The 16,626-nt window shown below is 46.1% G+C and overlaps 1 protein-coding gene across 2 annotated transcripts in view; it reads left to right on the top strand.

The window, feature by feature from the left end:
• LOC119977684 (centrosomal protein of 57 kDa-like) overlaps positions 1-16,626 on the top strand; it is a 57,251-nt gene that overhangs the window by 30,248 nt on the left and 10,377 nt on the right. For both annotated transcript variants that reach the window (XM_038818861.1, XM_038818862.1), the window contains exons 5-7: positions 7,811-7,927; positions 9,572-9,649; positions 14,847-14,945. In XM_038818861.1, coding sequence (XP_038674789.1) covers positions 7,811-7,927; positions 9,572-9,649; positions 14,847-14,945 — 294 coding nt within the window. The remainder of the gene's footprint in view (positions 1-7,810; positions 7,928-9,571; positions 9,650-14,846; positions 14,946-16,626) is intronic.

Raw genomic sequence — 16,626 nt, forward strand, 5'->3', positions numbered from 1 at the left:
CCCGCCCCAGGCCAGCACCCCCCACCCGACCCAGTCCCCACGGCGACAACACCTCACCTCTGTCCCCCCGGCCCACACTAGCTCCTTCCTGACCCTGCCAGCAGCAACCCGGTATTCCCCTCTCTCGCGAATCGTCCTCCGTTGTACTTCCGTGGGTCAGCTAACGTCTGCTGACCCCGGAAACACCCGCCAAAAACCCGACCCCTCCCAAAGTGGGATCATCCCCCATCCTGTCACTCCTCAAGGCACCGCTCCAGCGCGGGGAGGAACCAGTTAAGGCCCCTCCGTCATCATCTCCACCCCCCAGCCCTGCAACGTGGGAAACCAGAGGAAAGCCCACGCTTTCGCACTGCCCCACCACACCCTTCTGACGTAGCTCCCAAATACCAGCCCTACTCCATACCCCCAACCCTATACAGATTACAACAAACCCCCCAACCCCCCCCCCCCCGCAAAATACAAAACTCAAACAATGCCCCCCAACAAAAAAGACACAACACCACCCCAATAAATAACCATATCAAAATTACAAATGTACAGAAAAAACACAGCAACAGCAGAAACCAGCAATAAAGCATTATAACCGACTCCGCAACCCCCAACCCCTAGTTCGAGTCCAGCTTCTCCGCCCGCACAAAGGCCCACGCCTCCTCCGGGGAATCAAAATAATAATGCCGCTCCATATAAGTTACCCACAGGCGCGCAGGCTGCAACATTCCAAACTTTATTTTCTTCTTATAGAGCACCTCCTTCGTCCGATTAAATCCGGACCGCCGCTTAGCCACCTCCGCACTCCAATCCTGGTAGATCCGTACTACCCCATTCTCCCAATTGCTGCTCTTCACCCTCTTGGCCCAGCGCAACACACACTCCCGATCACTGAACCGGTGGAACCTCACCAGCACCGCACGCGGGGGTTCATTCTCCTTAGGCCTCCTGGACAGTACTCTGTGGGCTCCCTCCAGCTCCAGGGGCAGATGGAATGACCCGGCCCCCACTAGCGAGTTCAGCATCGTGGCCACGCAGGTTGTCAGATCTGACCCCTCCAGCCCCTCCGCAAGGCCCACGATCCTCAGATTTTTCTGCCTCGTGCGGAGATCAAGCTCTTCGAAGAGGTCTTGCCACTTCTTATGGAGTGCCTCGTGCCCCTCCACCTTGCTCACGAGGACCACGGCCACCTCCTCTCATTCAGCGGCCTGCGCCTGCAAAGCCTGGATGGCAGCACCCTGGGTCGTCTGAATCTCCGAAAGCTTTTTATTCGTTTCCTGCAGAGAGCTCAGCACCTCAGCCTTAAAATCTGCAAAACAGCACAGGAGAGCAGCTTGCTGCTCCTGCGCCCACAGCCTCCACTCCTCTGGTGCTCCGCCGGATGCCATTTTGGAATCCTTCCCCGTTTTTTTCTGGGGAGCTGCTGCCGTTTTTTCCCGCTTTGCACTCCGAGTTCGAGGCATGAAATGTGGAGAAAGTTGACCACCACACCTTCTCTCACCGGGAGACGTCGAAAAAATTCCGTTTTGGGCTCTTAAAAAGAGCTGAAAAGTTGGTTTGAATCGGGAGCTTCCTACGTCATCGCTGCCACCGGAAGTCCAGCTTCTCGTTCTTAATAAAAGTCCACGCCTCATCCGGTGTGTCCACGCCTCATCCGGTGTATCAAAATAATGGTGCCGGTCTTGGTACGTGACCCACAGTCTTGCCGGTTGTAGCAGCCCGAACTTCACCCCTTTGCTGTGGAGGACTGCCTTGGCCCGGTTGAATCCCACACGTCTCTTAGCCAGCTCTGCAACCCAGTCCTGGTAGATGCAGATCTCGCAGTTTTCCCACTTACTGCTTTGCTCCTTCTTTGCCCATCGCAGGACACACTCTTTGTCGGTGAAGCGGTGGAACCTTACCACCATAGCTCTTGGCGGCTCGTTCGCCTTAGGCTTCCTTGCCAGGACTCTGTGCGCCGCGGGAAGGCCCCTGCACCTATCAGCGTTCCCAGCATCGTGGTCACAAACGCACTTGCATCCGACCCCTCCGCACCTTCAAAATTCGCAGGTTCTGCCTCCTCGACCTATTTTCAAGGTCTTCCAGCTTCTCCTGCCATCTTTTGTGCAGGGCCTCGTGTGCCTCCACTCTAACCGCCAGACCCAAAATTGCGTCCTCGTTGTCAGAGGCACCTCCTGAATCGCTGTCCCCTGCACCCTCTGGGCCTCCACGACCTTTCAACAGAAGCCTTTATAGGGGCCAGCATCTCCACTTTAACTCAAGTGAAGCAGCTCCTAAGAAACTCCTGCTTCTCCCGTGACCACTGGGCCCACGCTGCCTGATCCGCGCCGACGCCATCTTGCCTTTTCGCGCCTGTTCTCCTCTTCTCCAAAGCCGCTTTTTTGATCACTCCACTCCCTACAGCGCTGGAGGATCCTCACTGTTTCCTTCCCATGCCGGGAATCGTCGTCCAAGTGCCGCTGGAGCTCCGTACAAGGGCCCAAAAGTCTGTTGTCAGCGGGAGCTGCCGACTGTGCAACCTACCCGGGCATAGCCGCAACCCGAAGTTGACAATAAATTTCCCTGTATTGTTTTCTACTGTGGTACCGAGGGTGGCTTGGTTGCTGCTGGTGGTGATGCCGATTGCATGTGTCACACACCAGCAATATCATCGTTAAACTTCATTTTAGGCCAATGAAAGGACAGTAATTCTAGCCAATAGTAGACAGGGCAACTGACCAATAGAAGGGCAAGTCTTTCCACCTTCCTTTTACGTAATCCTCTCCCCTCCGCACTTGGAGGCTATGGGTGCAATCAGAAAAATGCATTCCTGAGAATGCGACCCCATGACCTGTCTCCACAGATTTGCGTCATTCACAAGCAGGATATTATGGATTTCATACTAACTCGTGTCTCTTGCTAAGGAACAGTATAACATGGATTCCACACCCCTGATTTTTAATTTTTATTGAGTACCAAAGTTTGTAAACATAGTAATTGGCTGCAGTACCAAACCACAGTTTGAATGTTAGCAGGCATTGATCTTGCTTTCATATTAAGTTTGATGTTGCAAGAAAGAAAGGTGGCTGCCAGTATTGCTGTCTGACAGTTACGAAAACTGCCTGAAATGGATATGCAACTTGCTAAAGCAGTGAATGGAATTAGTTTGGGAAAAATATTTGAAGCATATTGAATTGCTGCCAAGTACCACATAATGGAATAGAATTTAGATGTAGCTAATTTTTTTGTTTGGAAATTTCGTGATGTACCACAAAACTAGTAAATAATTAGTCTTCAAATTTTGTTTGAGTATGCATTTCTTTCCTACCTTTCTCAAAAGTTGTCATTGGCTCTTTTTAACTTATGAATAATTATAACTTCTTTTGAAAGAACAAAGAATTTGGATAATGAAAGGCAGTATTGACTTGTTAGCATGTGCAGTACCAAGCCAGGCACTAGCTTCCGCAGTGGCTAAATGGAGCTCTCTGAGGGAGCAGTCTTCAATGATATGAGACATTGATCGGAGTGTACCACCACTGCAATCTGGGTTCTTTGCTAAGGCCCCATTTGTGCCAATTTTCTGCACAAAGACCTTGGCCAGTGCTGAAACAGTTGGAGAGTGTACAGTGAAACTGTGGCAGGCTAAAGCTGGGTGGTTGGGCTGTGGGATCAGCGTTCAGGAAGTGATTTTTAATAGTCGTGTGCTGGTTATATTGATGCTGCCATTGGGCCTCTGCTGTTATTCCATTTGCATGGTGGTCTTGGCCATACAGGCTGGCGAGCAGCAGATGGAGTCTTTAGGTCCTTGTAATTGCAGGCTTTGGTTGATGAAAACGTTCTCCAGGAGCTTTTTTGTTGCAACTTCTCTCCTTTTATGGGAGGGGGTAGGATGTTGCTCTGGTCTGTGAGCCAGGGGAGTTGAATTGATTGGAGGGTACCTGCGGTGATGCACATTGTTGTGTTGAGCTGGGTATCTACAAGACTGAGAAGAGTTTTATTATACTTGTGCACAGGATAATTGGAGCGCATTCTGGGGAAGTTGGGACCTGTACAAGCAAGACCGGTTGCATCTGAACCAGAGGGGCACCAATATCCTGGGAGGGAGGTTTTCTAGTACTCTTCGGGAGGGTTTAAACTAATTTGGCAGGGGATTGGGAACCGGACTGGTAGTCCAGCAACTAAGGTAGCCGATGTTCAGGACGTCAAAGTGTGTAGTGAGGCAGGGGGGAAGGTAACACTGACAAAGGAGAGTACTTGCAGGCACGGAGATGGAAGTGCGTATACTTCAACGCAAGAAGCATCAGGAATAAGGTGGGTGAACTTAAAGGCATGGATCGGTACTTGGGACTACGATGTGGTGGCCATCACGGAAACTTGGATAGAAGAGGGGCAGAAATGGCTGTTGGAGGTTCCTGGTTATAGATGTTTCAATAAGATTAGGGCGGGTGGTAAAAGAGGTGGGGGGGGGTTGCATTATTAATTAGAGATAGTATAACAGCTGCAGAAAGGCAGTTCGAGGAGGATCTGTCTACTGGGGTAGTATAGGTTGAAGTCAGAAATAAGAAAGGAGCAGTCACCTTGTTGGGAGTTTTCTATAGGCCCCCCCAATAGCAGCAGAGATGTGGAGGAACAGATTGGGAAACAGATTTTAAAGAGGTGCAGAAGTCACAGGATGGTAGTCATGGGTGATTTCAACTTCCCAAATATTGAGTGGAAACTCTTTAGATCAAATAGTTTGGATGGGGTGGTGTTTGTGCAATGTGACCAGGAAGCTTTTCTGACACAGTATGTAGATTGTCCGACCAGAGGGGAGGCCATATTGGATTTGGTACTTGGTAATGAACCAGGGCAAGTGATAGATTTGTTAGTGGGGGAGCATTTTGGAGATGGTGACCACAATTCTATGACTTTCACTTTAGTAATGGAGAGGGATAGGTGCGTGCAATAGGGCAAGGTTTACAATTGGGAAGGGTAAATACGATGCTGTCAGACAAGAACTAAAGTGCATAAGTTGGGAACATAGGCTGTCAGGGAAGGACACAATTGAAATGTGGAACTTGTTCAAGGAAATTATACTACATGTCCTTGATATGTATGTCCCTGTCAGGCAGGGAAGGGATGGTCGAGTGACTGAACCGTAGTTGACAAGAGAGGAAGAAGGATACTTATGTAAGGCTGAGGAAACCAGGTTCAGACAGGGCACTTGAGGGATACAAGATAGCCAGGAGGGAACTGAAGAAAGGGATTAGGAGAGCTAAGAGAGGGCATGAAAAATCTTTGGCGGGTAGAATCAAGGAAAACCCCAAGGCCTTTTACACATATGTGAGAAATATGAGAATGACTAGAGCGAGGGTGGGTCCGATCAAGGACAGTAGCGGGAGATTGTGTATTGAGTCAGAAGAGATAGGAGAGGTCTTGAACGTGTACTTTTCTTCAGTATTCACGAATGAGAGGGGCCATATTATTGGAGAGGACAGTGTGAAACAGACTGGTAAGCTCAAAGAGATACTTGTTGGGAAGGAAGATGTGTTAGCCATTTTGAAAAACTTGAGGATAGACAAGTCCCCCGGGCCTGACCGGATATATCCAAAGATTCTATGGGAAGCAAGAGATGAAATTGCAGAGCCGTTGGCAATGATCTCTTAGTCCTCACTGTCAACAGGGGTGGTACCAGGGGATTGGAAAGTGGTGAATGTCGTGCCCCTGTTCAAAAAAGGGAATAGGGATAACCCTGGGAATTACAGGCCAGTTAGTCTTACTTCGGTGGTAGGCAAAGTAATGGAAAGGGTACTGAGGGATAGGATTTCTGAACATCTGGAAAGATACTGCTTGATTAGGGATAGTCGGCACGGATTTGTGAGGGGTAGATCTTGCCTCACAAGTCTTATTGAATTCTTTGAGGAGGTGACCAAGCACGTGGATGAAGGTAAAGCAGTGGATGTGGTGGAGTTGTAGATAGTGAGGAGGGCTGTTGTCGGCTGCAAAGAAACATAGATAGGATGCAGAGCTGGGCTGAGAAGTGGCAGATGGAGTTTAACCCTGAAAAGTATGAGGTTGTCCATTTTGGAAGGACAAATATGAATGCGGAATACAGGGTTAACGGTAGGGTTCTTGGCAATGTGGAGGAGCGGAGAAATTTTGGGGTCTATGTTCATAGATCTTTGAAAGTTGCCACTCGAGTGGATAGAGCTGTGAAGAAGGCCTATGGTGTGCTAGCGTTCATTAGCAGAGGGATTGAATTTAAGAACAGTGAGGTGATGATACAGCTGTACAAAACCTTGGTCACATTTGGAGTACTGTGTGCAGTTCTGGTCGCCTCATTTTAGCAAGGATGTGGAAGCTTTGGAAAAGGTGCAAAGGAGATTTACCAGGATGTTGCCTGGAATGGAGAGTAGGTCTTACGAGGAAAGGTTGAGGGTGCTAGGCCTTTTCTCATTAGAACGGAGAAGGGTGAGGGGCGACGTGATAGAGGTTTATAAGATGATCAGGGGAATAGATAGAGTAGACAGTCAGAGACTTTTTCCCTGGGTGGAACAAACCATTACAAGGGGACATAAATTTAAGGTGAATGGTGGAAGATATAGGGGGATGTCAGAGGTAGGTTCTTTACCCAGAGAGTAGTGGGGGCATGGAATGCACTGCCTGTGGAAGTAGTTGAGTCGGAAACATTAGGGACCTTCAAGAGGCTATTGGATAGGTACATGGATTACGGTAGAATGATGGGGTGTAGATTAATTTGTTCTTAATCTGGAACAAAAGTTCGGGACAACATTGTGGGCCGAAGCGCCTGTTCTGTGCTGTATTTTTCTATGTACTCTACAGTAGAGTAGACGGTGGCAAAAGCTGAGGATCGTTTTAAGGTTTGAGCATCTGTACCCCACGCCATTAAGTATGCTGATGTTGTTTTACATTTTGATTTTTGCTGTCTTGCTTTGACCTTTTTTTGTCAGTGTTCAGTCAAGCATAACACCAAGATAAATGGGGATGTTGGTTGTGATTCAGTCTCTTGGTACTTAACACGTTGAATTCCTTCTTAGCAACTGGCATTGTGAAGGTGGAATAAATATATTGGAGACTATTTTATTGCTGCTGGCTGAAGGAGCTAGGTTTGCAACATTGTTATTTAGTTGCCTTTAGTTTATAAAATGTTCAAGCCTGAGCGCCACAACATATAGTGTAGAATGATGAACGTCCAAGACTGGGTTAGAGGCAGATCATTGATTTAAAGATTTTAAAAGGGTTGGGGCTAGATCAGGTCCCTGGGGAAGTCTGTTGGACTGAAATGTTTCCTCCAGGTACTTGTCTCCTCGCCCAGATGTACCCTGAATCTGCTATTTCATTGTTTGATGGCATGAGTAACCTACAGAGGGAGGACTCTAGACATGAAACACTGTTCTAGTATTAGAAATACAGAATAGTAGTATGAACAGTGGAAATGCTATAGTTAGAATTGAACAGAAGAGTTTAAGTCTTTGGGAGTTATTTATAGACCTCTTCAAATCTAGTGGACAAGAATAAAAACTATTACATCGACTAATAAAACGTTGCCTTTTATCTGGGAAGATGGGATACAATAGATGAAAGTTGTATTGTATCCCAACTGGAATGCTACGTTCAGTTCTGGATATTATAAGTCAGAAGGATTTATTAGTATCACTATTGAGGGTTACAGAACCAAAGATGGTAGATCAGCCATGTTCTAATTAAATGGAGGAACAGGTTTAACCAGCTGAATGGCCTACTCCTATTCCTACATTCCTAGGGAATAATATACAAAATTGCACTTGTTCTGTAAATGCAAACATCAATTTAACATTTTCCCATTGAATTTTTGCTAATACAGGCACCTTTGGAAAATAAAAAATTAGTGGACCAATCAGATCTACAATCAAAGCTTGAAAAACTTGACCTGATCGAGCGGGAATATCATAGACTTACAGCAACGCAGACGTCAGCAGAGGTTTGTGAGTTCTCGAGCCTGCTCCACTGTATAAAATCATGGCCGATTGAGGCCTCGACTGATGTTCTGCAAATCCCTGATCAGCTTTGACTTTTTGTCAAGAATTCTATCTATCTCTGCCTTAGAAATATTCATTAACCCTGTCTCCACTGCTCTCTGGGGAAGGGAATTCCAAACTTTCATGATCCTCAAAAAATGTCTTCTCATCTCCATCTTAAATGGATGATCCCTTATTTTCAAACTGAATATCTCCCACCAGGGAAAGTATCCTATTCAGCGTCCAACCTGCCAAGTCCCCTCAGGATCTGAATTCAGAATGTCCAATTCACCCAACAAGCACATCTTTCGGGATTTGTGGTAGGAAACTGGAGCACCCGGAGGAAGCCCATGCAGACACGGGGAGACCATGCAGACTCCGCACAGACAGTGACTTAAGCCAGGAATCTAACCTGGGTCCCTTGTTACTGTGAAGCAATAGTGCTAGCAACTACTACGGTGGCATTTCGACCTGGATATCAGCTGTGCGGAATCTGCACGTTCTCCCCGTGTCTGCGTGGGTTTCCTCCCACAAGTCCAGTAAGACACGCGTGTTAGGTAAATTGGACATTCTGAGTTCTCCCTCGGTGTACGCGAACAGGTGCCAGAATGTGGTGACTCGGAGTAGGAGATTTTCACAGTCACTACCTTGCAGTGTTAAGGTAAGCCTACTTGTGACGCTATTAGTAAGATCCCCCTCTGTCTTCTAAATTCCAATGTTATAACAGACTCAACCTGTGTAACATTTCCTCAACCCCCCCCCCCAAATCCCAGGTAACAGTTGTGTAGATGGTTGTTTAAAAACCAAAATGGGACCACCAGTATGAAGGGGGCCTAGATTTTCCGTGTTTGCCATGTTGACCGCTGCCTTCAGACATTTTTGCAGGCTTCTGACTGGCAATGTGCTGTCATCAAACATTTGATCCAGTGCAGCGCCCTCAACCGGCAATCTGTGGTGTTGGTGTATGGGAGCAAAATGAGCAATGAAAGATTCTAAACCAGGAAGTATAAGGATACTTAATTTGATGTATAATCTTGTGTAGAAAGAAACAAAGATGGGATCAAGAGAGACAAATAAGAGACAGTGGAAAACATTTCAATTATTAAATCTCCAATATTAACTTCAGAAGAAATCCGACTCCATTTCTGTAAAATTAATTTTCAGTGTCTGATAAATTGTAACTAAACCACTACAAATGCACACAGACCTGAATGCACAAGCCCTTATTTTTCTGGTGTGCTTAGTGGGTATTGAACAGGTAAGTACAGCAACCTCTTGCTGTTCGTATGAATTTCAATGCAGAATCTCTTGACAAGGTACTGTTAAAACACAACCTGTGAAGGAGTACGGTAACTTGTTTCAACAGCTTCCGGTTTCTGCTTTTTAACTGAATATGTGTGTACATCAGTAAATACTGTCCAATTTTTTTTTCTTGTAGCGAGTGCTGATAATTACATCTTTTTATTCTTAATCCAAAATCCTGACCAATGACATTCTGAATCACTGCAATTGATTTTCTTGTTGCTGAGATAAAGTGGTAATAAACGTGATTTTGTTCTGTCAATTCTTATGCTTGCAAGAATCTGACTGCTATCTTTATCATATAGAAGAAAATTTGTGAATTGGAACAGAAGTTGCGAGAGGAAGAACATCAACGAAAACTGGTACAGGATAAAGCTGCACAGGTTTGAGCAAGCATTGTAACACTGCTCTTAAATTAGTTGGGCATTTTAAATTGGATTTAAAAAAAAAAAAAATTTAGAGTACCCAATTATTTTTTCCAATTAAGGGGCAATTTAACGTGGCCAATCCACCTAACGTGCGCATCTTTTTGGGTTGTGGGGGCGAATCCCACGCAGACACTGGGAGAATGTGCAAACTCCACACGGACAGTGACCCAGGGCCGGGATTCGAACCCAGGTCCTCAGCGCCGTAGGCAGCAATGCTAACCACTGTGCCACCGTGCTGCCATTAAATTGGATTTTGATGATTCTTGATAAATTTGTTTTTTTTAAAAATCACCTTTTATCTAATGCAATGATTGTGGATAATAGTTTCAAATTGCTGCTGCTAACATGACCAACAACGGTGGCTGATCTACAAGCACCAGTACTTCACCCTAATGTTGTGCAGCTCAAAATGTTCTTGCAGATGCAAACCAAATTTAAAGGAGCAACATGTACAATTATGGTGCTCAAATGTTTTTTTGAATATACTGTGAACATTTCATAATTCCAGCATTAAACATGACTGAAGTCCTGATGGTAACAGTGTTCTATAATTTTAAGTCGTGTCTTCGCAGTTTTTAGTAAAGAATCACGTTTCCAGAATACATGGAAGAAACACACAAACAAATCTAAAGTGATAAGGAAATGAATAGAGGAACAAGAAATTTAGCAATTCAGTTGAGATTTAATTAGAACATAGAACATAGAACGATACAGCGCAGTACAGGCCCTTCGGCCCTCAATGTTGCCCCGACATGGGAAGTCAAAAACTAAAGGCCATCTAACCTACACTATGCCCTTATCATCCATATGCTTATCCAATAAACTTTTAAATGCCCTCAATGTTGGCGAGTTCACTACTGTTGCAGGTAGGGCATTCCACGGCCTCACCACTCTTTGCGTAAAAAACCTACCTCTGACCTCTGTCCTATATCTATTACCCCTCAATTTAAGGCTATGTCCCCTCGTGCTAGCCACCTCCATCCGCGGGAGAAGGCTCTCGCTGTCCACCCTATCTAACCCTCTGATCATTTTGTATGCCTCTATTAAGTCACCTCTTAACCTTCTTCTCTCTAACGAAAACGACCTCAAGTCCATCAGCCTTTCCTCATAAGATTTTCCCTCCATACCAGGCAACATCCTGGTAAATCTCCTCTGCACCCGTTCCAAAGCTTCCACGTCCTTCCTATAATGAGGCGACCAGAACTGTACGCAATACTCCAAATGCGGCCGTACCAGAGTTTTGTACAGCTGCAACATGACCTCATGGCTCCGGAACTCAATCCCTCTACCAATAAAGGCCAACACACCATAGGCCTTCTTCACAACCCTATCAACCTGGATGGCAACTTTCAGGGATCTATGTACATGGACACCGAGATCCCTCTGCTCATCCACACTACCAAGAATTTTACCATTAGCCAAATATTCCGCATTCCTGTTATTCTTTCCAAAGTGAGTCACCTCACACTTCTCTACATTAAACTCCATTTGCCACCTCTCAGCCCAGCTCTGCAGCTTATCTATGTCCCTCTGTAACCTGCAACATCCTTCCACACTGTCTACAACTCCACCGACTTTAGTGTCGTCTGCAAATTTACTCACCCAACCTTCTGTGCCCTCTAGGTCATTTATAAAAATGACAAACAGCAACGGCCTCAGAACAGATCCTTGTGGTATGCCACTCGTAACTGAACTCCATTCTGAACATTTGCCATCAACCACCACCCTCTGTCTTCTTTCAACTAGCCAATTTCTGATCCACATCTCTAAATCACCCTCAATCCCCATCCTCCGTATTTTCTGCAATAGCCGACCGTGGGGAACCTTATCAAACGCTTTACTGAAATCCATATACACCACATCAACTGCTCTACCCTCGTCAACCTGTTCAGTCACCTTCTCAAAGAACTCGATAAGGTTTGTGAGGCATGACCTACCCTTCACAAAACCATGCTGACTATCCCTAATCATATTATTCCTATCTAGATGATTATAAATCGTATCTCTTCTAATCCTCTCCAAGACTTTACCCACAACAGACTTGAGGCTCACCGGCCTATAGTTGCCGGGGTTATCTCTACTCTCCTTGAACAAAGGGACCACATTTGCTATCCTCCAGTCCTCTGGCACTATTCCTGTAGCCAATGATGACATAAAAATCAAAGCCAAAGGCTCAGCAATCTCTTCCCTGGCTTCCCAGAGAATCCTAGGATAAATCCCATCAGGCCCCGGGGACTTATCTATTTTCACCTTGTCCAGAATTGCCAACACTTCTTCCCTACGCACCTCAATGCCATCTATTCTGATAGCCTGGGTCTCAGCATTCTCCTCCACAACATTATCTTTTTCCTGAGTGAATACTGACGAAAAGTATTCATTTAGTATCTCACTTATCTCCTCAGCCTCCACACACAACTTCCCACCACTGTCCTTGACTGGCCCTACCAATACTGGAATAACCCTAGTTCTTTTATTCCTGACATACCTATAGAAAGCTTTTGGGTTTTCCTTGATCCTACCTGCCAAAGACTTCTCATGTCCCCTCCTTGCTCGTCTTAGCTCTCTCTTTAGATCCTTCCTCGCTTCCTTGTAACTATCAAGCGCCCCAACTGAAACTTCACGCCTCATCTTCGCATAGTCGTCCTTCTTCTTCTTAACAAGAGATTCCACTCCTTTGGTAAACCACGGTTCCCTTGCTCTACCCCTTCCTCCCTGCCTGACTGGTACGTACTTATCAAGAACACGCAATAGCTGTTCCTTGAACAAGCTCCACATATCCAGTGTGCCCAACCCTTGCAGCCTACTTCTCCAACCTACACATCCTAAGTCCTGTCTAATGGCATCATAATTGCCTTTCCCCCAGCTATAACTCTTGTCCTGCGGGGTATACTTATCCCTTTCCATCACTAATGTAAAGGTCACCAAATTGTGGTCACTGTCTCCAAAGTGCTCACCTACCTCCAGAACTAACACCTGGCCTGGTTCATTACCCAAAACCAAATCCAATGTGGCCTCGCCTCTTGTTGGCCTGTCAACATATTGTGTCAGGAAACCCTCCTGCACACATTGTACAAAGAACGACCCATCTAATGTACTCGAACTATATCTTTTCCAGTCGATATTTGGAAAGTTAAAGTCTCCCATAGCAGCTACCCTGTTACTTTTGCGCTTTTCCAGAATCATCTTCGCCATCCTTTCCTCTACATCCCTAGAACTATTAGGTGGCCTATAGAAAACTCCCAACAGGGTGACCTCTCCTTTCCTGTTTCTAACCTCAGCCCATACTACCTCGGAAGAAGAGTCCCCATCTAGCATCCTTTCTGCCACCGTAATACTGTCCTTGACTAGCAGCGCCACACCTCCCCCTCTTTTGCCCCCTTCTCTGAGCTTACTAAAACACCTAAACCCTGGAACCTGCAACAACCATTCCTGTCCCTGCTCTATCCATGTCTCTGAAATGGCCACAACATCGAAGTCCCAGGTACCAACCCATGCTGCCAGTTCCCCTACCTTATTTTGTATACTCCTGGCATTGAAGTAGACACACTTCAAACCACCTACCTGAACACTGGTACCCTCCTGCGAAGTCAAATCTGTGCTCCTGATCTCTATACTCTCAATCTCCCGTACCCCAAAACTACAATCCAGGTTCCCATGCCCCTGCTGAATTAGTTTAAACCCCCCCAAAGAGCACTAACAAATCTCCCCCCCAGGATATTGGTGCCCCTCGGGTTCAGATGTAGACCATCCTGTCTATAGAGGTCCCACCTTCCCCAGAAAGAGCCCCAGTTATCCAGAAATCTGAATCCCTCCCGCCTGCACCATCCCTGTAGCCACGTGTTTAATTGCTCTCTCTCCCTATTCCTCGTCTCACTATCACGTGGCACGGGCAACAACCCAGAGATAACAACTCTGCTTGTTCTCGCTCTGAGCTTCCATCCTAGCTCCCTAAAGGCCTGCCTGACATCCTTGTCCCCTTTCCTACCTATGTCGTTAGTGCCAATGTGGACTACGACTTGGGGCTGCTCCCCCTCCCCCTTAAGGACCCGGAAAACACGATCCGAGACATCACGTACCCTTGCACCTGGGAGGCAACATACCAAACGTGAGTCTCTCTCGCTCCCACAAAATCTCCTATCTGTGCCCCTGACTATTGAGTCCCCAATTACTAATGTTCTACTCCTTTCCTCCCTTCCCTTCTGAGCAACAGGGACAGACTCCGTGCCAGAGGCCCGTACCCCATGGCTTACCCCTGGTAAGTCGTCCCCCCCCACAAGTTTCCAAAACGGTATACTTGTTACTCAGGGGAACGACCGCAGGGGGTCCCTGCACTGACTGCTTCTTCCCAGTCCCTCTTACAGTTACCCATCTATCTCCAGTCTTTGGTGTAACTACCTCCCTGAAGCTTCTATCTATGACCCCCTCTGCCTCCCAAATGATCCAAAGTTCATCCAGCTCAAGCTCCAGGTCCCTAACACGGTTTTTGAGGAGCTGGAGTTGGGTGCACTTCCCACAGATGAAATCAGCAGGGACACCAACGGTGTCCCTCACCTTAAACATTCTGCAGGAGGAGCATTGTACTGCCTTCCCTGACATCACCTCTAGATTTAAAAAAAAAACAAATAGAAAAAGAAAGGAAGAGCTTACCTGATATTCCCTCAAGCCCTGCTCAGAATGTTTTGTGGGAACACTTCTGAACTGGTTGCCTACCATCCACATGATACCAATTTGATTGTTTAAAAATTGTTAAATATTTCAAAGAATGTATTTAGTAATGTTTGAGGTATGTATATTGAGGTAGCACAGTGGTTCCTACTATTGCTTCACAGCACCAGGGACCCGGGTTTGATTCCCGGCCGGCCACTGTCTGTGCAGAGTCTGCACGTTCTCCCAGTGTCTGCGTGGGTTTTGTCCAGGTTTTGTTCCTCCCACAAGTCCCGAAAGACGTGCTTGTTGAGTGAATTGGACATTCTGAATTCTCCCTCTGGGTAGCCGAACAGACGCCGGAATGTGGCGACTGGGGATTTTCACAGTAACTTCACTGCAGTCTTAATGTAAGCCTACTTTGGACACTAATAAAAATTATTATTATTAAATTGGAATCCTTTGTTGTTCGTTGTGTTTGCATATTTGAAGACTTTTTTTTATATAGTTGCAGACTGGCCTGGAAAGAAATAGAATTCTGTTACAAGCTGTGTCGCCACCATCACCAAAGATGAGAGTAAGGAACAAGCGGAAGCAGCCAGTCAAGGTAGATTTAACAGTTGCTATTATAGATACAGAGAAGATTTATCTCCCCATAGCCTTTGATCTCATTCTCCCCAAGTGCTATATCCAGCTGCCTCTTGAATATATTCAATGTTTTCGCATCAACTACTTCCTGTGGTAATGAATTCCACAGGCTCACAACTCTTTGGGTGAAGAAATGTCTCCTTTTATATCTGTCTGAAACGGTTTACCTTGAACCCTCAAACTGTGACCCTGGTTCTGGACACACCCATCATTGGTAGCATCTACTCTGTCTAGTCCCATTAACATTTTGTAAGTCTCTGAGATTCTCTTCCCCCCCCCCCCCCCCTCTTTCATTTGAACTCCAGCGAGAACCATCCTAACCTAGTCAATCTCTCCTCGTATGACAGTCCCGTCATTCCTGGAATCAGCCTGGTAAACCTTTGCTGCACTCCCTCGAGAGCAAAATCATCCTTCCTCGGAGAAGGAGACCAAAACTGCACACAATACTCCAGGTGTGGCCTCACCAAGGCCCTGTGTAATTTCATCAACACATCCCTGCTTCTATACTCAAAACCCCTCGTAATGAAAGCCAGCATTCAATTAACCTTCTTCACTGCCTGCTGCACCTGCACCCTTACTTTCAGCGACTGATGGACAAGGAAATCGAGGTCCCGCTGCACAATCCCCTCTCCCAATTTACAACCAGTCAGGTAGTAATCTGCCTTCCTGTTTTTGCTTCCAAAGTGCATAACCTCACACTTATCCAAATTATACTGCATCTGCCATTGATTTGCCCACTCAGCCAACCTGTCCAGATCATGCTGTAGGATCCCTGCATTCTCGTCACAGTTCACCCTCCCACCTAACTTGTATCACCTGCAAACTTTGAGATGTTACATTTTGTTCCCTCATCCAAATGATTAATATATATATTGTGAATAGCTGGGGTCCCAGCACCGATCCCTTTAGTACCCCACTAGTTACTGCCTGCCAATGTGAAAAGGACCCATTAATCCCTTCTCTTTGTTTCCTCTCTGCCAACCAGTTTTCTATCCACCTCAGTACATTTCCCCCAATCCCATGTGCTTTAACTTTGCACAATAATCTCTTATGCGGGTCTTTGTCAAACGCTTTCTGAAAGTTCAAATATACCACATCGACTGGCTCCCCCTTGTCAACTGTACTGGTTAAATCTTCAAAGAATTCCAACAGATTTGTCAAGCATGTTTTTTCCCTTCATAAATCCACACTGACTCTGACTGATCCTGCCACTGCCTTCTAAATGTTCCATTTTAAAGTCCTTTATAATGGATTCAAGCATTTTCCCCACTACCGATGTTAGGCTTACTGGTCTATAATTCCCTGCTTTCTCTCTACCTCCCTTTTTGAATATTGGAGTGACGTGAGCCATCCTCCAATCTGCAGGGACAGTTCCAGAGTTTATATAGAATCCCGGAAGATGACCACCAATGCATCCACTATTTTCAGAGCCACCTCCTTGAGCACTCCGGGATGCAGATTCTCAGGCCCTGTGGATTTATCCACCTTCGATCCCATCAATTTTCCCAGCACCATTTCTCTACTAATGTTGATCTCCCTCAGTTCTTCCCCCTCACTAAACCTTTCATTCTCCAACATTTCTGGTATCTAATTTGTGTCCTCTTTTGTGACGACAGAACCAAAGTATGTATTCAATTGCT

This window comes from Scyliorhinus canicula, chromosome 14 (assembly GCF_902713615.1).
Source record: "Scyliorhinus canicula chromosome 14, sScyCan1.1, whole genome shotgun sequence".
NCBI lineage: Eukaryota > Metazoa > Chordata > Chondrichthyes > Carcharhiniformes > Scyliorhinidae > Scyliorhinus > Scyliorhinus canicula.